We start from the raw sequence: 22994 nt of genomic DNA on the forward strand, positions 1-22994 counted from the left end.
GGAGAATAGTCAGAGAAGAACCAAAAGATCTTAAGTGGGTGTTTGATAATGGTTTTAGTTAGTTGTTCAAGCATATGGGCTAGAGAACCTCAATTACTTTTTTGGCCTTAAAAAGTGAAACTTGTTCTCCTCAGATGCCTATGTTAGGAGAGAAGATAGAAATGACTGTTCCTGAGAGTAACAGAGCTTCCAAAGTGGAAAAGTTCCTGCTAGCTTATATTTACAGTTAGCAGTTATAGTACGTAGTTTATTGCTCACTCCTTTGGCAGCAGATCTCTGTCCCAGAGACTAACATGAGCTAATACAGCTCTCAGCAGCCACAAAACATTGGACCATTTGGGGTTTCTTGTATGATCCTGATCTGCTCAATCTCCTGGCCAGGTCCTCATGGCTTCTCTTAGCTTAGCAGCCTTCTCCCTGAAGTCAGTAAAAGGTGTTCTTGAGTAGAGACGAAGGATTTGGCTGAGAAGGTTTTCTTTGTGTGCATCCTGCTCGGTTCAGTGGCTGTAGATGTGCTTGTTTGCGTGTCATGCTACTTAATCTTTTAATTGTGTGATTACCGATACTCTGAATTAATTTGTTTTACATAGCAGTTTGAAACTCCTCCAAAACAAAAATAGCACGGTTATTGTTGTTGTTTTCATCTTTTGTGAATAAATAACTGCAAGTTGCCACATGACTGTTTTTAAAAGGGAAAAACAGCAGTGCTCCTATATTAAACATGTCATGATCTATTGTTAGTGGAGGGAGGGGAAAAATCGATGTGGTTTGTAAAGAAACAGCGTGACAATCTAATGTCTGTTAATAGAATCCCACGCGCTTTGTTGGGATGTGACACACTTTCCAGTTTAATGATATTTGTGCAGTTACTAAACGAACTCTCATGCAGAACTGTCAGAAAAAGTTACAGTAAACAACGGTAAACTTATTGTGGTTTTGTTTCAGCTGTTTGCCTCTAATGTGGAAGGAAAGAGTTCTCCCAGCGAAGTGCTGGTCTGTACAACCAGTCCAGACAGGCCAGGACCTCCAACCAGACCCGTTATTAAGGGGCCAATAACATCTCATGGCTTTAGTGTGAAGTGGGGTAAGCCAGTTCAGTTTGTCCTAGTAGAGCTTTTTGGGTCATAATAAATTCAAATAAAATTATGTAAATATGTCTTAGAACTTAGATTTTTTTTTTTTCATGGTGCTTCTCAGTCCAAAGTTGAACATTTTTGGAGAGCTTGACAACCTGATTATTTTAGTATTTTAGAAGTTGCATAGAAGGTCTTATGTTTTCAGAATCAAAAATGTTGCTTGTTTTTGTGGACTAACTTGCACTCAAGTGTATCTTCAGGCTTTTCACCTTCCATTTCATGTCCCGGTGCAGCATCATTTCAGCTGTTTCCTTTATTGATGGGGCAAACCTCTGTGCTGCATCTCTTTCAATCCTTTTCCCATGTGTTTTGTTTGTAGCATCCTTACCCAGTGACCTTAGTCTGACTCATGCTGAAAACTAACATCTGCTACCCACTTCTGCTGTAAATTCCTTGGTGTAGTTACTGGGGCGGGGGGGGAGAAGGAGCAGAAACAGAAACAGTTTCTGTAATCTATTATATTTCACTGCTAATCACTGCTAATATTCATTTACTGACAACTTGCCTTATTTTTTTTCAGATCCTCCACAGGATAATGGTGGTTCAGAAATCCTAAAGTATCTGCTAGAGATTTCTCAAGGAAGTCCAGAAGGTAAACTTGAAACAGGTTGTCTCGATTTCAGTCCATTGTGGCAACTATAAAGAAGTACTGACCCTTTGGGCAATTATCATCATTAACGTACTGGTGCTGTACATAAAATTGAAACTGTGTTATGTACTTACAGCCTTAAAACAGGTATGCTCTTTTTCTCTGAATCTGGTGGAATTTTAGGTTCTTTAGCTGAACCTACTATTTGATATTATATTTTTAATATATTCTAGAAATACTTATAATTGTAAGTATATATAGTTGTGTATGTGTCTATGTGTATGTATGTCTAAGCAGGAATAATATTCATAATAATATTAATACTTAGGACTTTGCTAACATATATTGTTTGAGGAAGACGACACTAAGGTTTTTCTTTCCTCTGAGACATTTCTAAAATCATTGCATTATACTTCTCCAAACTTGGTTATATCTCCATTTTTTAGCAAATCAATGGGAAGTGGCATATAGTGGATCGGCTACAGAATATACCTGTACTCACTTGAAACCAGGCACTTTGTATAAACTCCGGGCATGCTGTATCAGCACTGGCGGACACAGTCAGGTGAGCATTATGAAACAGTAATAACTACTGGGCTTATATTTTCCAGAGATTTACCTGCTATTTTTGGTAAAAGATACCTGCTTTAAAAAAATAGGTGAATATTTTTCGTGTAGCACAGTGAAGATACACCGATTGCAGTTAATCTTATTTTGCAAGATGCTGAATTTCAGAAGACTACTTTGTGTACCTGATGGGTTTTTTTGAGGCAGACTGCGATTTAGTGAGATTTGGTTTCCTCAAAACCAATTTGTAGGTGTTTATTACTTATGCTAGAAAAGACCATCGTGTTTAGTTATCTGGCCGCTTGCTTCAGAAAGAGCCTGTACTGAACACAGTTCGTGGCTGGAGCTGCAGTAGGGGTAGTTTCTTGGAACAATCAATTATGTTTTCTATGGCTAAATTCTGCTTTAAGTTTTTAGCTTCCATTTTCCAGCCACGGATTCCTGTCATTCCCTCCTTTGATTTAAAAAAAATTCAGTACCTACACTTTTCTTCTTCCTGCTTTTTTTTTTTTTTTTGATGATTGAGTACTTTAGGCCTTGATATTATTTTAAAACCAAGGAAAATTAAAATAATGAGCCCCACAACATTAGCCATCAGTTTACTGTGCTACAGTTTTGAGTGTGCTAATGGAAGAACTCTGTTCTTTGCATTTGTAAGGGACGTGCTTGATAGCCTCTCCTATCCTTCATTGTTTATATAAATTCCTATTAAGTGCTTGTTGTAGAAAACAATTTCTTGTGTTGTGTTCTAATCATGCCTCACTTTGTAGGCAGCGATCGTACTGGCGAGCTAACGTCTGCTCCTGTTCTCTTCCAGTGTTCTGAAAGTTTACCTGTCCGTACACTAAGTGTTGCACCAGGACACTGCCGGCCACCAAGAGTTTTGGGGAAGCCAAGGCACAAAGAAGTTCAGCTACAGTGGGGTAAGTGGTTGGAGCATCTCACTGTTGAATAGCTTAGGTCTTGATGGTTAGCTGCTGGGCTTGCATTAGCTTTTATTTCTGTTGGTAGACCTTGTGAAAAGTTGCAGTGTATTCTGCTCGCTGCGAAGTACAAAGCAAAGCCCAGTGAAGTCCGTGCAGGTCAGAAGTGCAACTTCTCATCGGCTGCTGTGGCTCTGTGTTGGTTTCTGAACTTAGCTGTCCTCCAGCTGTCCTTTAGGCCTGATACTGTGCTCCCAAATTTGTTTTAGTTAGGACCCAGCTCTATGTCAGGACTATAAAGTATCAGCTTTATGAGAATATCTATCCTTTTACTGCAAAACCACCGTGTGATTCAAGATCTACTTTATTCCTTTGCAATATTGACTTAGCAGAAGTGTTTTGCTACTTCTAATATAGGACTTACCTCAGGAAATTTGGGTTAGAACATATTGAGGATTTTGAGTGGTATTTAAACCCTTATCCACAGTATAACACACACAATCCATGGGACACCTGTAGTTTTTGCAAAGGACTTGGACCACGGGCGTAACACTAAACTGCTAAAAAAATACGCATTTTTAAGAATACAAGGTACATGCCAGTATCCAACAGATATTTTTTTTTTCTTTACTACAGTAATCTTGCAGCATCCAAGATTCTTTATAGTGTCGTTGGTTAAGCTGAATTCTGGAGCAGTACCATTTCTAACTGACAAATGTATCTCAACATCATAATAAAAATTCACCTGTACATCCAGGGTACTGTGTTTCCTGGAAGACTGTACTTATGGTGGAGCGCTGCTTTTCAGAGCACCAGGTTGATTATGTGGTACTGGCTTGTGATATAACATGCAAATATTATCAAATTTGTTGTTTTCTTGGAAAAAAAAGGTGCCCACAACAAAACAAATACAGGCACAGAAAAGAAATTCAGTTTCCCTCAAAGCTGTTATTCCAGGTGAAGCGCAGGGTTTAGATCATTATACGGAGATTTAGAATTTCATATATGTTGACTGTGTGACTAATAAAATTTGAGGATGGCAGTTCATACTTCTACTGGGTGTTACTGAGGCTTTGTCAGAAATCCCATGTATAAGTAGCAGTTTCGGAGTGTACGTGACCCACCTCAGCCTGTGTCCAACCATCGCCAGCAGCCAGGATTGGGTCAGCCAGCCACTGTGTGCCTCCTCATTTCTCCCTGTCCCAGGAAGGGTGTGTTCGGCCCTAGTCCCCTTCTCGGTGCAGCTTTTTGTACCTTTTCTCCTGCCTCACTGACCCATATTTTTTTTTTTTTTGCACACACCACCACCTTTGCTAATGGGGGAAAGAAGCAGAGTAGCTTCTTCTTCATCCCCAGAAAAGAACGGCAGCTGCTGTGTTCTGCTTCAGAAGTAGCTGGGTACGTCCTGGCATCGAGCACAGCTTCCCGGGGTGACAGGTCAGTGCCTCGGGGGAGCTGCTGCTCTTGCGGGTGACGATCTGACTTGGTGAACGTTTAGGGCTAAGAGTAATTGTATTCGTTTGTTTTAAAAATGTCGGTCGCATACATGGATGAGGTCATGCAGGTAAGGCATCTATCGAAGAGAAAAATCATTGCTGGGTAGTGTGTGTGCGTATAGATACGTAGATACACACGTGTCTGTACACACAAATATTTCTGTGGTACGTGAGGTGAAAAATTAATCTTTCTGGCATTTGTCCTTACGTTATTAATGAATTAGGTGATTTCTTTCTAGATGTCCCTCAGTCAGAAAGCAGCTGTCCCGTCTCGGAGTACAGTGTAGAAATGACCAAACCCGGAGAAGTTGTTTCTGAAGTGTATCACGGGCCTGAGCTGGAGTGCACTGTCAGCGACCTGCTTCCCGGAGCAACGTATCGGTTCCGCGTGAGAGCCGCCAACGACGGCGGGGTACGTGCGGCGTGCCGGGGCGTGCCGTGGCCGCTCCGCACCACAGGTGCCGCGGGGCCTGCGTGGGCGGCTCTGCAGCGCGGCTCTGCTGGTGTTGGGCGTCGGAAAGGTGAAGGGGAGGTGGGCAGAAGAAAACAGTGAGACATGTTTGAAGGAACTTGTGAGGAAGAGCTGCAGTACTAACTCTGGTACTCTGTTAGAAGGAGATTTCAGGTACTGATGCGATTTGGCTGGCCAAAATCAGCTATGCCAAACGGCAAAATCTTTGCTAAAAGTCGTAGCTGCTTACAAGGAGAAATCTGTTTGTTCCCTTTCCACTGCATTCCTTCTTTTTGTCTTAACTCTGTAAAACCAATCACTGAAATGTCACTCACGTATTGATATATTTTGAGGAAAGCTTGCATTGCTAATGACTTTTTTTGTTGTTGTTGTTTTAATTTGAAAAGAATACATGCTTTGTGGATTTGCTGATTTTTGTTATATGATTTCCTTGGAAGATGTGCCTTCCCAAATACATCAGAAATGCTATCTGATGTCCACAGAGATCTGTTGAAAGATCTTGCTGATTCAGCGAGGTTTGGGATGGTTCTGCTTGCCTTTGTGAGAGCATCTTTCCAAGGCTTTTTTGTAGAGGCCATCCCAGCAACACTACATGCGTATTGATGTGTTTTGTTCCTCGGGGAATCTTGATGATAAACATAACACAGAGGTGTAAAGTTATTCACTTACAGGGATAACTTCTTTTAAAACTTACCTTAGGTATTACAAAAATATGCAAGACTGTTAAACTGTTTTGTCTTAAAAATATCCACTACTTTATTCTTGTGAAAAATAAATCAAATGCATATACAAAGAATGGATTTTTTTGCTGGAATGAAAGCCATTACCTACTCCTGTAACTTTGGATATACGATTATATGATGCCTTGCCTTCTTTTTTTTCACTTTTTTTTTTTTTTTTTTCCTTATTTGGCAGAACAGCGTTTAACGTTGCAAAGCATTGTCTAGTCCTGCCCTTTGTTACATGAGGGGGCTGGGTTTGGTTTGGTTAGCTTTTTTACCTGATGCAAAATGGAGGAATGTGTTTTTTACCAGATGCAAACACCGTTCTTCCTCCAATTCATTAGAGAAAACAGCAGAAGTCCATAACTCAGGTTTTTGAAGTGTGCATTCTTTGTAATTCAAACAATGTGATCAGTGTTAGCCTTTCTCAATAGCATGGATACACAGATGTGCCCGCTGAGAGCTTTTATGGGGTTCATCATTTTAGTGCTGTTCACCTTTCATAGTGGCTCGTTTTTTCCTATTTGCTAGTATTGCATTCCAAAATAAGTGAGTATCAGTGTGTTTCCTCTGCTTCCAGTAAAGTTCCTTCGTTCTGGAGAACAACTTCTAATTAGCTTGGGGATGTACAGAACGAACTTTGTTATCCCACTCGAGGCCTCAGAGTCTATTTCCACTGTTATCTCTCTTCTGTCCTTGCACTGCTGGCTGAAGCCAGTTTTGCAGGCTCTTGAAAATTGTCTTTTTTTGTTGCTAATATGCATTTAAATTATTCTGCCAAGGGCTTAAAAGTTGTCTGAGCCGTTGGCTCAGCTGCCGGCAGAGCGAAGCCATGCACGGGGTGTGCGCAGCGTGCCCCTGCACGTTGAACCCCGCCTGGGGCTCCATCACCTGCTGTCCTTTTATAATTAACGTTGCAGACGTGTTTTTATAAAAGACTGGAGTCCAAATCCAGCTTATGTGCTTTACTGTTGCTGTGCCGCTCCTTATATCTGCCAGAAGGCAGCTGTGCCAGGCTGCGGCACAGACGGGTGAACCTGTTGCGTGAAGGTAAGGTGGAGGGGCGCAGACGGCTCCTCAGGGGCTCTGTTGCTGGGTGCACGTTCTCACTCTGGGGTAAATCGGAGATGGATTATGCTTTCACGGGCACTTACCACCACACAGGAGGATGTACGTGCTGTCTGCTCATACCTGAGCTTACCTGACATTCTAACTTTGCAATAATTGACGTGGTCTCCTACTGAACTCTGGTATTTGGTGCTGAGTGTTGGAAGCCCAGTCTGTGTTTGAGAAAGTTTATTGCGCTGAAAAGTTTGTGCGCTGTTCTTGAAAAGCCTTTGAGGAACGCGAGACTGGTTTACACCTATATATTAATGTACAGACTCTTTGTTCCCCTCTAGTATGGGCCGTATTCGGAAGCCACAGAGGTTACCACGGCAGCAGGACCGCCTGGCCAGTGCAGAGCACCTTCCCTGTCCTTCCTGTCCGACACACGTGTACTTGTAAGCTGGGAGGTGAGTCAGGTGCCCTCGTTCTTTAATTTCCATCTTGCTTATCCAAATTCACACGGTCACTGCAAAACTTGAAAGCTAGCTTGAGAGCTATTTGCTGGTTTGCAGCTTTTCTTTTGTGCAAGAAAAGCGTATGCAGAAACTCTGCTATTGGAGAAAAATCATCATCTTTTACTTTTCTCTTTAAAGAATGGCATAAAGTTGATCATGAGTCACCCGGACCAGGATTCAGACAGAAGGCCTCCTACACTGGCGTCAGATGATAGAGCACGGGTCGGGTACAAGGGCTCTCCACAGGCTTTTAGCATGTCAGCATGTCCTGGGGTGGAATTGTGAAGGCAAATATTTAATTTTGGCTGAAGCTGGAGTCTCTGATAGGAAATTAACTCTGCACAGATGCTTACGATGTAGTGTTTTTTTCCTCAAAAATTGTTTTTATCTTCCCCAAATATTTACTTTTATTTTAGTTTCTGTGCATTCCTTCTCCATTCTTCAGGATCTTAGACACTGGACTCTTAAAATAAGTCTTAGCTCAAATGCTGAGGGATTGATTGGTGTAATTAAAAAAGTTACATAATTAAGGCAGAAAGGAAAAGATGTTGTCATAAATAACATTATGGTGTGGAGCAGTGGGACTGTAGTTCTGCCGTGGACTTGCTTTGAAAACCTAGCAGCTGTTCCAGCCCTGCATCTCTCCGGTCCCTCCACAAAAGAATGCCCCTGTTGAGAAAGACAATGCTAATGTTCATGAGATACTTAAAATGATTGTGCTAACAACATATCTAAATATAAAAATAATCTGAGATTAATTTTATAATGAAACGGGTGCATTTGGTGCCATTCAGGGGTATTTGTTAATATTTCTTGCAACATGTTGTGAAACTAAGCTGGAAGTCACACTAAACTTTTAAATGTTACCTTTTATGAGCATATGGACAAGCATTTGCTCTCCCCAGCCATGAGCAAATGCAGCAGTGTTTCTGGTAGACTCTGTATTTATATGCAGGATATATTTGTTTATTCTAGCTAAAAATGAAGCTGTGGAAGGAGTAATGTGGTTTGCAATGGTTATGTTTTCTTGAAGAGTCTATAATTTTTTGGCTGATATAAATATGAAGGAAGAACAGTGGAGAACCGTAGAGGTTTTTTGTCTGGCTAGAGAGCACACTGTGGTGCCTACTGAGTTTTTTGCACATTGTTTTGAAACACTGGCTTAGCCATTCTGAATGCTCCAACTGATGCAGCTGGAAGCTCGGAGACGGAGCTAGAGAAGCCTGCATGTGTGTGCAGGGTGGTCGTTGTGGCATGCAGCGACGCTCTTCGTCCTTTGACTGGAAATGACACCTTGCATGCTGTAATCACAGTCTTTATCATATCCTACACCACCCTTCTGCACATGGAGCAGTGGTTCCCCAAGCTGCTTCGGTCCACGTGGTGCAGCTCTGGGTAGTTCTGGTAAAAACACTAAGTATTTTGTTGTGTAACCGTGCCTTTATGCCTGCACTCACTCACCTCCAGCCAATTTCAGGTATTTATTCTGTGTTCCGCTGGACTTCAGGATGATAAAGGGATTGCTGAGGACACATAGATCCTGTCGCAGTCTTTTAGCGGACATTAATGTACCCAGGTCCACACTCCCGTATCCCATACTGGGGCCGTTAGCTTGATGGGTGACTTTCACTCAGACAAGCTCCTTGCTTGTTGAGGTTGTTCTTTTCTCAGTAACGTGAGTGACTGTTTCAGGCTTGAAGGCCAGCTCTTCCAGGGCTGTGTTTTGATTGCTCAACTAGACTCAGTAGATTGATGCGGTTTTGTGTTCTCCATGCTTGTGCTTCTGCCAAGCCAGTGAAGAGACAATTTATTCCGGAGTGTCCTGATGAAAGCAAAGTAGCTGCATACACTGTCTCATTTCTCTGAATTTCTAGCAGATAATTTTTGCGCAGAATTGGCCTGTTTCAGTAACCTTTTAGGGAACGCTTAATTTGGCACATTTCCATTTGCAGCAGTTATGTTGTATTAATTTAAAAATAAGGTGGGATGGTTGGTGTTCTTTTTTTCATGCACTTAATTCCATACCCAGTGAAACACAGAGATCTGAAGTGCTCATTTTTGAATTGAACCGCATAAATATTTGTGTTGCAGAGTCCTGAATGTTCTGGTGCTGACATCTCTGAATACAGATTAGAGTGGGGAGAAGATGAGGAATCTCTACAACTTGCATATAATGGCACAGATACCTGTTTTGAAATAAGTGAATTGTCAGCGGCAGCGCATTACTGCTGTAGGCTGCAGGTATGGAAGCTGAGGTTTTGCATGCATTGCTATCTTAAGATGTAAACAGTTTCCTTCCACTGTGTTTGTATTTTTGTCATTAGCCGCTATGAAGTTATGTGCTCTGTAAGTCAGGAGGAATGTACATTTATTTTAAGTAATGCAGGCTGTTGCTATAGAACTGAACAGTTTAGATTCTGTACAGTTCAAAGTGATAAACAAGGGAGTTGATGTAACTTTTAGCTCTTGAAAATTGCTCTCATGTATCATGTGGTTTATTTTCAGTGAATAACGCTGTTAACAGCCATCTTGCTCTCTGATATTAAAAAAAAAAGATAACATTTTAGACAATTCCCCAAAAATTGAATTATTTTTTTGGTAATGAGATGTAATGAGATGTAAATAACATCTACCTCCCAGCTGGATGTTGAAGATTCCCCTAGCTTAAATAATAAACTCCAACATCTGGTTCATTTATCAAGTAAAGCAAACCAGGTAAGTAGATCCCTGTGTATATAGGAGATGGGAGCTGCCAGACAGCGAGCCGTCGTCTTTACCATTTTGTCTCTTAGCTTTGTAAGGCTGGACCGTGTATAGAGCCTATATATAATTTCTTTTTCTTTGATCTTTTTCTCTCCTATTATTTTCACCAAAAAGTAAGTTAAAATATAGTTCTTAAATATTTATGAAAATAAAAATACAGCACTTCTCCTTTATGTCTAATGAAAAAATAAATGGAAAGTGAAGTAGGTGGGAGCAAAGTAAAAATATTTTTGCCCTGGATACTTTTGCACAAAACTTATTTGTATGTGAAGACAGAATACCACCAGTAACCCAACCACAAGTTCATGTACCCACCCAGCTGCCAATGTTTGGACCACCTAGGGTCATTTCTTTGATCAAGGACAACATGCTTCTGTTGAGTGTTTCCTCCTTACAGGTTTGGTATTTTTAAACAGGATATCGAACATTTTTTTTATTATTATTAATTTTTTTTATGAAGTAGCTTTTGAGCTGTTGGCCAGCAGCCAAGGAGCTAGGGCCCCGCAGCTGTAAGGACACTCAGCTGTATTTTCTGCCTCGGTGGAGCTCGCCGTATCCCTGCCCTGGCACTGCTGGGGGAGGCGAGTTGAAAGAGTGTGTCTGAGTGGCTTGGAAGTGTCAGCCAGAAAGTGCCTCTTGTGTTCGCACAAGGGGGAGAGCATTCAGCATCCGCTGGGCAGGGAGGAGACTGTGAGACCGCTTCTGCGGGGAGTTCAAGGAGGTTTTAACGTTAAAAATGGAAATAGCCAGCTGTATAGCATCTTTGATTTCGAGTGGATGTTCGTTTAAAATTACCTGCCACAAAAATGTTGCACAAATCTACTCGGTTTTCAACACAGCCAATGCCATTTAATCCATAGGTAGAAGTTAAATGAAATGCACAACAGCACTAAGCCATTTTATTTAAGGCCGTCAGTGACCCGTGCATTACTTTCTAGAGGGCTTCATTCTCTAGATCTGATCTGTGTATTATATGGAGAAGAAGTTGGTGTAAGACACACTTGGAGCATTTGAACAATTACCGAAAAAAACCCATCAATGTATAGCAGACAAAGAAGGGAAGTTAAACAGTTTCAGAAATTTTAGGGGGTTTTTTTGGTTTTTTTTAATAAAAAGGTGAGAATAATAGCTGGTTTTCTTATTTGTTAACAGCTTTAACAGAAAAATCTTCCTTTTGGTTATTAAAAATATATTCCCCAAACGATATTTATCCTGCCTTCTAACAAACACACAGTACTGCTCTCAAATTTACAACAACTCAATAAAAAGAGAGAACTGAGGAATCACGCAGATATGTATAATTGCAGGGCAGATAATTTGTCTTTACTGTTGCTCAACTTTTTTGCTGTAATGAATATTCCTGAAAACAATTGTGGCTTTTGCAAAAGGAAATATTGTATCATTTGGGGGTGGGGGAGGGAGGTATCTAGGAAGCAAAGAAGAATGAAATTCCCATCAGTTATGGTGATGAGATTGTCCAATAAAGCAGTTAAAAGCACCTCTGAAAATAAATTGCTTGGAGCAAGATACAGATTGCCAAACACTGGTTTAGAGGCAAGACAAATAATATCGTTGGCAGACCACGAAACAAGGCTCACTTTTAACAGCTCTAGGAGCGCTTCACTCAATAGAAGATGTCCCTGGAGCAAGATTTGTTTTGAAGGGCTTTTTAAAGGCTGACAGATCTAACTTGGTTATCTCTTTTCTTCAATTGAACAAAACGCCTCCTGGAAAAACAGAACACAGCTTTGTGTTTGTATTATGCATAGCAGAAATAACTTATTTGCTACAGTTAAGCATAGATTACAAATCAAACAGTTGCTTGACATGTTCTTTCCTTGCCATCGTAGTCCTACTGGCAACATTGTAAATCCGGGTTTTCTAATTAATTTTGATCTGGTGGGAGACTCTGGGCTCGTTTTCCCAAATGCAAAGGAAGTGTGGATGGTAGATGATGCTGGGCAATGTCAAAGGTGCTTTTGAAGGTCTGTGCCTTCTGGATCTCCTGTAGCTCGGCCTATACCATAACTACTGTCATAAGCTCTCTGCGTACCTGGTGGGCCGGCAGCATGCTGGGCTGTGTCAGGGGGAGCCCAGCTGCCAGGTCAAGGGAAGGTGGTGGTGCCTATTACATGTCGTTCATGAGAAGATGGAATACTGTCTCCAGTTCTGCTCCAGGCAGAGGCTGAAATAGGAATGTTCCGGTGAGATAAAAAGAAAAAAGTTACTGCTGTGCAGGCAGTTAAGGATTGTAACTCGTCCAGAACAGCTGTGCAATCTCCATCCTTGTAATTTTTCAAGACCTGACTGGACAGAAGCCCGAGCAACCTGGTCTGTGTTCAGCTTTGACCCTGATTGGAGCAGCAGGTTGGACTAGATGTGCTCCAAGGTCCCCTCCAGCCTGCACTAATTGTGTGATTGTGTGCACAGGAGCTTATAATAATCCAGAGGAGGTGATGTGGGTCATTTCTTAGGCCATTCCAGTGCAAGATTTACAGCATTTGCCACTGACTGAGCATCAACTGATGGAAAAGCCAGGTCTGTACAAGAGTGCAGCGCTGAGCTTGCGAAGACAACAGCCTCTGTAATTAATGAGCAGAAGTGGGCCAGATTTTGAAACTTTCTCTGCTGGGATCCTGGATCTGGGAGTCAAGATGAGATGCTTGATAATTGGTTGCTCTCCTTTCTTGTAGAAAATATTGAGCTCGGTGCTTTGGAGGTGGTTTGCTGGTGATCTGTGACTTCTGAGTCACAGCCTTCACGCCGTGCTGGGTTCCTATGTTCTTATATCAGAATCTTTTTAGTATGAAATTAGTAATCCATTCTCCGAGTTAGGAACCAGCGTAGCTCTCAGCAAGCCAGGTGCCCCATATGCCTTAGGGGTACTCTGCTTGTATAAAACATCGCACGTTACACTCTGCGGTGTGTGTGCTGAGGATTTTATACAGGGTGGCTCAACAGATCTGAGTAGCCGGTTTGCTGAACAGCGTGATGTTACCCATCACTGGCAGCACGACTGGCATTTTGAAACGAAGTTTGCTGCTGATCAAAAGGTTACTGTTAGGTTTTAAATAGCTTTTAGGGAAAAGATAAATACTCTCCAGTTTTTCTGAGATACCCCTGAGTAACAAAGGAAGATACTAATTGCTGTAGTATAGGCAGAGGTTATGAGTCATGCTTTAGAGGATAGCCAGCGGTGCATATCCTCTGAAGAATCCATGCAGCTCTTACAGGCTGCACGGTTCAATATTGTAAACTCAATAGTCGTGTGAAAGAGAACATTTATCCTGTAAAAATACTCTTTTTTTTTTTTTTTTTTTAAACATACAGGCTATTAACCAGGCAGGAGCTGGACCCTACAGTGACCTGGTAACCTGCAGGATCCCCGCATCTGTGCCTGATGCAGTCTCTGTGCTCTCGGTGCTGGAGGATGAGCACATGGATGCCTGTCAGCACTCCCCCTCTGTGTGCCTTGTACTGAGCTGGGAAGAGCCATGCAATAACGGAGCTGAGATTACATCATATAACATTGACCTGGGTGACATCAGCATTGCAGTAGGAAACGTTACAAGTTACGTTATTGATGATTTGCTTCCAGAAACCTCATACCGGTGAGTACAGATTTTTTTTGGTGTGATACAGAGAGCGCTTGGGATGAGAACACACAGCTTAATTTTACATGAGGGGGGGGGAACCAAAACAAAAAACCCACAACACCAACCAGCCTAGGGAGCATAGAAATCTGCGATAATTCCTTTATGGAATGAATTGTGGTAGTTCATGTCCAAATGTTGCTTTCTCCCCCATCTTTTTCCCTTTCTCTTCTCCTTGCATTATCTTTCACCTCTCCTTATTATTAAGTTGCTCTGCTAAGGTGAGGTTACGCTGGCAGGTAAATAAATTTTCAAAATGGGGAATAACTGAAATTACAATGTAATAGCTCATGTTTTTCCATCCAGGGGTTTATATTATTAACTGTATTGATCTCTTTGAGGAGATAGCAATTTGCACACAGTGAACTTTTATTCGTATAACTATAGCTGTTTGTTTTCTAGCATATGGAGATTAATTAAAAGATAATCTGAACAATTTCTTTATATTGCTTCAGAGTCTAAATCTCTAAGTGATGTTGCCAGAATTTTATTATTATTTTAACATTCAGGCGTATATGTTTTTTTTCCCTGTTCGTTAATTAAAAAAAAAACAAACCTGTGGTTCCATGCAGGCAATGAACAGCAGTACAGCAGGTGGTGTGACAAAAGAAATTCTATTTTAAGTACTGTTCTAATAAAAACTGGACTCTGATTGCACACTTGTAAAATTAGATATGGCACAGACCTTTTGTAATATTTTTTTTTTTTTTCTTTTTATTCAAGGTCACAATCTCACCCATCTTGTAGAGTTTAAATGAAAAGTTCATTTCTCAAATATTATTATTTACCAAAAAAAGATAACTTCTTGTAGGAAGTATACAAGTATGTATACTAGATGTTACTTAAAGCAAGGAACGTATATTGCTTGCAGTGCCTAGTACTGTGGTTCCTGATCTTTGCCTAGAATATCAAGGTTTTAAAACCACGTAATAAAAAATGAAGATGTAGATTTATTAAAAAATATGTATATATGCATGGAAACATATATAAACACACATATATATATCCATCCCTTCGGCAATGTGGAAAAAAAAAGGCAAAACAAACTTGGTGATTCAGAACCTCTCTGTTTCAGACCACTCGTTTAAATCCAAGCAGTGTGACTACATTATCGCTGTCTCCAGCTCTTCGGTAGCTTGTAATGCTGTGATCCTTTTTGGCAACGGCAGTAACAAAAGTATAAGCTTTTTCTTGTCTTCCACGGTGTTTATTTAAGATCCTAGTTATGTGGTCAATTTAAGCTAGCATTGCTGTCGAGGGAAACGTCTTCTTCCCTCCTGGTGGTGTTCCCTCCTTTGTGCCAGCGAAGCGCTATCGCACCATTCCACACTGGGAAAACTGGTCTTCTCAAAAACTAATTGTATTGTATTTTTTACCTTGTAAATGGGTAAAGGAAGGGGTAGAAGAGGACAGGACCCCCTCCTCTAGCAGACAAGCTGGCCTAGGCTTGTTTGAAGTGTGAAATTGCTGCACCTGAGTGAAGCTGCACAGCAGTTTGAGCTGGTTCAGGTTGCTGTTGTGCTGCCTCCATCTCCCTGTTCTCCCATGTTTCTCATTCTCTGCCTCACGTCAGCACTGGTGTTTGTGTCATCTTACTCTAAGCCAGACCAGAGAACCCAACTGATCAGAGACTAATCAAAACCCTAATAAAACTAGTAAGTTGAAAAGTTTGCCTTTTGACTGGCTACCCAGCTGTGGAACTGCACTGTCTTTGGGCAGTCTCGTACTCCCTGGTTGTTTCTCCTCACGTGCTCAATCCAGTCTCAGAACAGCCAGAGCAAAATGAGATGAGCAACCCAGTCAAGACAGCCAGAAGGACCTATCTACATTCTTCGCTGAAGTCTTCCTTCTTCAGTTTCTTTTTTTAGCTGGTTCTTGGTTCCCTGTAGCTTTTTTTAGGGAGGTGTCCATGCCTTCAAAGCCTGGAAATGGAGATGGGGAATGAAGGGATGGGCAGGACATTACTCTGCTTTATAATCATGCTGCAGTCTTGTCTGTGAAGCTCTTGCTCCTGCTGCTGTAAGAAATACTAGATTTCTTTTTTTTGCGTTCTTATTTTCTTATTTTTTAAAAAAAAAGCCCTGTATTAAATAACATATTTTTAGTCAGGAGTCTGCCTGTCTCTGATCCAGATGGAAAGGCTAAAGCACAAGCATTAACTGGGACTGTTCTAAATGTCAGACTAAAAAAAATAATATTAAATTGTGAAGAGTACAAACCAGGGGATGACTAATCAGAAGTAATAATATATGAAAGCCCTTTCAATGAAACAAGAGAAAGAAACCCCCAAGTCTCGCGTCTCGTGCCTCTCAGGGATGACAAGTGACTGCAGTCAAGTTGCAGAAGCACCTCTTCTGTATCTTGAAGTATTTTTCTGCTAATAAAACCAATTTAATGTGTCTGGTTTTGCTATGAATCGTTAACTCTTTCACTGATATTTGTTCTTCAAGCCTGACTTACCACCTGGCTTTCATCGGGCGATGTCTGTGCCCTGATAACAGTATCCATAAGAAACGCGCATATCAAGCTGTACGCTGAAAGGTGATGGGTTTTTACCTTCCCTGTTTTCATCGGAGGAGTGTTTCAAAACATCACTGAGCTTGTTTTCTAAATTTGTTCACCAGTGTTTTTTCCTTTCATGTCAGCCCTGTTTATCTCAGCTAGCCCTTCTCTCTCTCTTGTGTTTATTCCCTGCTCTGTTTAGAAGTGGTGAACATGTTTTTTCCTAGCCCTGGTTTTTCCTGTACTACTGGGTTTGAGACTCTGAACTCTCTTGCCAGAGTTTCAGCAGAATTTGAGGTAAATCAGCAAAGGGCTTATATGATTTAGTTGCATTGGAATTTTACTGTCAATGTTTTTGTTTGGGAGAACCCAAAACTGAGAGCAAATCTTGGTGATTATGAATCCACCAAGTCCAGATTTGGAAAGGAACGTTGTTTTGTGTAGCAGTGTGCCTCTGACAGCATGTCTGCGAGTGTCCGCCCTACGGGACTTGTTAGCTGAGGTCTGGCGTTGCTTTGCTGCTTCCAGCCCCTGTCTGGGAATCGCCCGTCCATGGCCCGTGCGTGGGTGACTTGACGTGCCAGGCAAACACCAGGCTCTTCGCAGAGGTGGGCTCAAAGCTGACAAGTCTGACGGTTGCTGTGTCTTAGTAGCAAATCCAGCCAGCATGCCACAGGGAAGATTTGCATCCCAACATACGTTCGAGGCAGGAGGAACTGGGACATGCCCTTGCTGTGCTGCTAACGGACGGCGCAGGGCTGATGTCGGGAGGAACCTCTCCCATGTCAGGCACAGAGCAGCACCCCTGCTGCAAAAAGCAGATGCCTCGCAAATGCACTGTGTAAACATCGTTGCTGGTGAGCGGCTGCAGAAATATGTCTGGGAATTCTGCAGTCTTTCTGTTTTATTGACGTAGCCATGAAGCTCTGGAAGCTCTGATTATAGGGTAATAATACATGGACTGGTTTTCTGTGAACTGATGTAACTAGAAGTGAGTTAATAAATATTCCACAATAAATAAGTATTCAACAGTAATAGAAATACCAATTTTCTGTTATACTCTGTGTTCCCAAGCTTCACTCGATGCTTTCCGTAGTTAATTGTGCTGTTGAGATACTTCACCGCAAAACAACTTAGAATTTTTTAGAATGCTTATTTTCTTCTGAAGTTAGTTCACAGAAATGCGTAGTAGTCTTATTAAATGTTAATATCAACACTAAATTTTAATCTCCTTTAGGAATAAAAAAATCTAGATATTTTAATTCTGAACTGTACTGAGGAAAAGATCTTCCAAGATGGAGAGAAGAATGCACATAAATGTCCAAGTTAACATCACTTAAGTGGGTTATAAAACAAAATTTATGCTTCAGAGTGTAAAACTAAGCCTTGTTGCAGCCCCAGAAGAGTGCAGTCGGAGCGGGGATCTGTGGGGTTGGCCTGTCCTGGGCACTGTGTGTCATCACCACCCAGGATGTTCAGGCTGCTGCTGATGAGGGAGCATCCTGCTTCTCCTCCCTTTTGAAGTGCGTGGCATTTTAACTCCCACAGGTTTCCACAGGCATTCCCACTGGTGGCATTCCACTTATGGGAACTAGCAAATCAAACTCTTCTCATGTCAGACTCTTAAGATTAATTCAAAAGTTGATTTTTCATTTTGTTGGAATACTATATGAAGGATTTTGTGACCAATCTGAAAATAGCATCCTGCTTAGTGTGTTTATTTCCCTGGGTCAAGAATCTTCTAAGATAGAATGCTCTGTTAAAGGTCTTTTAATGGTTTCTAAATTTGCCTAGTCTGATTTATTTTTTTCTAAATGTTTAAAAGATGCAGTGGGAAAATGTGAGAATAGATACAAGTATGACTGGTCCTGAGCCTGCAGAATTAAGTACTATCCCTAAATATATATAGTCCATATCATATATCTATATATTTATATAGATAAATAGATATAAATAAATATAGTCAATACATTCTCAAAAACCTCACTTTCAAATTGTGATTGTCAGATTTTAAAACTGCCCTTCCAGGACAGCATTTGGGGTATCTTCACTTAGAAACCATTAGTGAAAAAGTTGAAAGGGATTGAGGCAGTGGTTTCATTTGAACATTTCTGTGTGTCTAAATACTACTTTTACACAAAAATAAGGGATTGATTTTTGCCAGTATCAGTTCTGTGAACAGTAATTGGTTTCCACATAATTATGGAAGTTCCCTTACCCACCGTGGCTGTGCCACCACCCAGCTGGAGGAGCTCAGTGTCGCGGGCTGGGGCAGGGACAGGAGCTGGAGGTGTTCTCCCACCACCGTGTGCTCCCCCTCCTCTTCCAGACAGCCCTCCTTTCTCCCCTGCCTTTTTCCCTTCTTCCTTCTGCCATTCCCTGTGGATGTTTCAGAGGCTTAATATCCCTTGAGGAGATGCTGCTGTGGTTCAGAGGGAAGCAAGAGCTGGGTCTGGGTTACACTGACACGTGCACAGAAATCAGAGCTGGCTGGTTGTTCCTGTCTGGCAAAGCTGGGGACCTGGGAATGACACTGGCCGTTTACAGAGAGTGTTACAATGATATAATCAGCAGAAAAAGGGTAGCCACATCCAGCCATGAGAGTCAAAGAAATCAATTCTTGCTTTCCCAGTATTATCTCATTCATCTGGAAAGATGCCTGTCTCTATTTTAAGGCCTAAGAGTTTCCATCAGTCTTGCTGTGCTCCAAAGTCAGAAGTGGTGGCGGGGCGGGGGTGGGGGGGGGGTGTAGCTGTGTGTGGCGGAAGGCAGGAGCGAGAGCGCCATGCGGCAGGTGAAAGCAGCAGCAAACGAGGGAAGAGGAAGAGAAAAGTTTGTACCTTGTGCAAGGTAATACACCTGGCAAAGGGAAAACAAGTGAATGCAGATATCTAAAAAGTTCATGCACATATCTAAAAAGTACATCTATCCACCTCTGCTTAAGAAAAGTGAGATTTGAGAGAGATTAATTTCAATTACTGCTTGTTTTCAAGTGTGGACATGAGTTAGTTACGATGCTTGAGGATGGGAGAGGCTTTGTTGTTACTGGGACTTTGGATAATACAAAATAAAACGGGGGGAAAAAAGGCTATGCGCTCCAGAGCGTGTTGCTGTAATCAATCCACAAATAAGGAGCAGCATTTCTTAATGTCACTGTTACTGTTTATGTGCATATGCTAATGGACCACTTGCCAGAATCCAGTGAAAATTCAGGGAGTTTTCACTTTTTACTGGAAAGACCATTAAATAATAATGACTCTTCAATCTAAAGCAAACCAGTAACATACTATGGCATAAGAGCAATGTCTATATTAATTACACTTCTTAAGATCCTAGAAAAGTTTTCTGTTCTTTTTATGTCAAATGCTTACGTGCAGCAGTTGAAGAGGGGGCTCCCACTAGATCTGTCTTCATAGCATCCATGCTTTGGGAGGAAGAGGATGAAGTCACCATTGTATAGTGCTGTAAGGTGATCAGGATGTGTTTCCTGAAACCGAATGGAAGGTTAAAAGGAAAGTGCAGCTCCATGCAAAGTGGTGCTTTACCCTTCTTAATGGCTAGGTCAGTAAGCAAAGGTTTAAGCACACATTTACATGTGACTTTGTAAATGCAATGCATTCTTACAGTGTACAATTAGTTTAGCTGCCTAATGAGTAGATAAGGCTCTTAGTATTTTGTGATATGTTTATTAATCATTTCACGCTTTCTATTCTTGAAATTGCAGAAAATACAAGTTTTGTGGGCTTTTGTAACAGGGAATATTGTTCTCTTGAGGGTTTTTCCTCTATCCCTTTAACTCTTCCTAATCTTTTTGTAATGGTAGAGCTGGAAACTTGTTGTTCAAAGCAAAGTCATTTTTTATATGTTGTTTATATAAAATTACATCACTTCACATACTTCAATCAAAATAAATAGCTAATGCCAGCCAAAGACAGTTCTATTTCTCTTCTGCTTTCTCTGAAGCGAGCAGTCATAGGGATCTACCAGCTTCTGCTCTTTTCTCCCCCCTGCCACCTTCCTCAGGGACTTCTGGCTTCTTGGTGGCTGATAGTTTGGGGAAGAAGCAACACTTCTTGTAGAGAGTCTTTTCCCATGAGAAAATATTAGGCTGCTATACACAGAATTTCCAAAGTAAATGGCATCTGTCCAGCTATCTGAACTAGACTGAACTATCTAAAAGAGCTAATTAGTTTGCCCATCCTGTTTTCTCCTACTTTCACTCCGATTGAACAAACTTTTGTAAACCTTTCAGGCTCCTCTGTGCCAGTATTTCTGTTTACACAGTCCCCAAAGCTCTTTAGAAATGCCTGTTTCATATTTTTGTTATGATGTTTTTGTTGATGTTACCATAGTAAAAGACTTTTTACTAGTCTTCGCTCATTTCTGTAAGCAGATTCTCATTGTGCAAGTTATTAAGCTAAGGTGCAGACAGATAAGAGAGTGACAAAACAGAAGACAGGAGTCATTATCTTAAGAAAGAAATAGAATGTAGAAGACTAACTCAGTCTAAAGAATATTTCCAAGCTAAAACTTCCATGACTAGGTAGGTGGTCTGCTTTTGTCTTCTTCTAAATGTCCTTAATGCAATCCAGGTGGCTCCAGAGCTGTTGGGCATCTTGTGAGACTGACTGGAGTCCAACTTGTGTTTGATAGATATTCACTGCTGGTTAATACTTCCACAGTTTGTGTAAGACGTGCAGAAGATATGTGTATTTAACCTTCTTGGTTAGCTCTTCCCACTTGAGTTTCATGTACTTAAATAGTGTGCTTTGTGAGGTGTTGCACACACTGAGATAACTGTTCTTTGGTCTTCAGAGATCTTTACCAACATGGAGATGGGTTTCACAGTAGTGACGCCAATGTTTTCACTTCATGATTTCACCTAAATTAGCTCATGAACTTTGAGACCATCACAACACGTTTCTGCATTTTATTTGTTCGCGGTTACACACTTCAAGTTTTCCAGGTTGCACTTGTATCTGTGCTGCTGTCCCTTGTTCCTGTGGTTAGAGGGTCTGCCATCAGGTTCTGAGATTGCTTGCTCAAATCCTCCCCCCTCTGCCTTACTGAATTTCGTGATATTTTTCACTGCAGCTCTTACTTGTTACATTTGCAGAGCCTTTCATGTTACCAAAGCAAAGTGCTGGGAGCAGGCTTTGTGTTGCTGATGGAGCAGTCAGGTCCACAAAGGCTGTTTTGTATCTTGAGATTTTTTTTTTTTTTTTATACCAAGAACCTCATGAAAGCACTTTATTTAACATTTAACTTTGCTGTTTGTTTCAGGATCAGGATCCAGGCTATTAATGAAATTGGAGCTGGACCATTTAGCCACTTTATTAAGGCAAAAACCAGGCCGTTACCACCCTTACCTCCTCGGTTAGAGTGTGCTGCAGCAGGTCCTCAGAGCCTGAAGCTGAAATGGGGAGACAGCAGTTCCAAGCTTCACGCGACCGACGACATGGTCTATATCTTGCAGATAGAAGACAGAAATAAAAGGTAAGAGAGAGGAAGATTTTCCTTGTATTAATGAAAATTAATTCGTGTTCATCGTAATGCAGTTGTGAATCATGGCAAGAAAAATGTTTTCCTGATTACTTCATATCAACAAATATGTACAAAGTATTGTTTTAATAGGGATTCTGTGCCTGTCGTCTAACTGAACAAATTATGTAACAAAGCTGTTAAATTTATTACAGAACAACTGAAATCAGTGCTGTGCTGTTGAAATTTTAGCAAGACCCTGGCCCCTCTGCCAACAAAACTTAGTTACTGAGTTTCAAGGTCATAGGCCTTTACCTTTTGGAATATACAAAACAACAATATTGCACCCAACGTGCTGTGTGTATTAATAAAACCAAACAGTTACAAAGTCAGAGGTCTAGGAAAGGCAGAACTGAGCAGAACAAGATTTTGGGCAACATGATGGTCAGGATTTTACAAGTGTAATATCTTGGAGCATTAGAAAGTAAGAGTTTGCCATCAGCTTGGTACTATGCAATAATTATGAAATAAGGATGCAGAGTCGCTCACCCACCATGTTTCACTTCCCTAACGTTTTCTTCAAAGCCATGAGAGTTTTCAGTGTGCACGAAACACAAGGATAAACATTGAGCAGTCAGTGCTCAGCAAAAAGTATTTTCCTGTGCAAATTTGTGTGGGAAGATGTGATAATGTAGCTCCAGAGTTGGGATGAGATATAGTCAATTAAAAAAGGGAAGGAAAGAAAGACAATACGTGAGTATTGCCGAACAGTGTGAGTTCTTCAATGAATAAATATCGTAGATGGCTCATAATTGACTAAGAAACACTCTCAGTTAGTTTAATCACATAAAATAACTGATGTATCAAGTAGATAATCCTTAGAGACCTTCAGTACAGATTATAATTTGGTGTAAATTAGCATGATTCCTTTAATTTAAATAAAGCTGTGCTGAGTTTATGCCAGCTGAAGATCTGGCCCAAAAGCTCTAATTATAAGTAATAAAACCACCATGAATAATGCCTAAATACCTCCCAGTATCTCAACCATGCTGATGCAGAGAGGGTACATAGCCCCCTGTACTGATACTGAGAGGTGTCCCATGAATATAAATGCCCATTTGGAAGTCT

The 22994-nt window shown here is 41.1% G+C and overlaps 1 protein-coding gene across 2 annotated transcripts in view; it reads left to right on the plus strand.

Moving 5' to 3' along the window:
• FNDC3B (fibronectin type III domain containing 3B) overlaps positions 1–22994 on the plus strand; it is a 209629-nt gene that overhangs the window by 159392 nt on the left and 27243 nt on the right. For both annotated transcript variants that reach the window (XM_056358484.1, XM_056358485.1), the window contains exons 15-23: positions 946–1084; positions 1657–1728; positions 2172–2290; positions 3110–3215; positions 4951–5123; positions 7306–7419; positions 9559–9708; positions 13561–13841; positions 21669–21881. In XM_056358484.1, the coding sequence (XP_056214459.1) occupies positions 946–1084; positions 1657–1728; positions 2172–2290; positions 3110–3215; positions 4951–5123; positions 7306–7419; positions 9559–9708; positions 13561–13841; positions 21669–21881 (1367 nt within the window). The remainder of the gene's footprint in view (positions 1–945; positions 1085–1656; positions 1729–2171; positions 2291–3109; positions 3216–4950; positions 5124–7305; positions 7420–9558; positions 9709–13560; positions 13842–21668; positions 21882–22994) is intronic.

Source organism: Falco biarmicus, chromosome 13 (genome assembly GCF_023638135.1).
Source record: "Falco biarmicus isolate bFalBia1 chromosome 13, bFalBia1.pri, whole genome shotgun sequence".
NCBI lineage: Eukaryota > Metazoa > Chordata > Aves > Falconiformes > Falconidae > Falco > Falco biarmicus.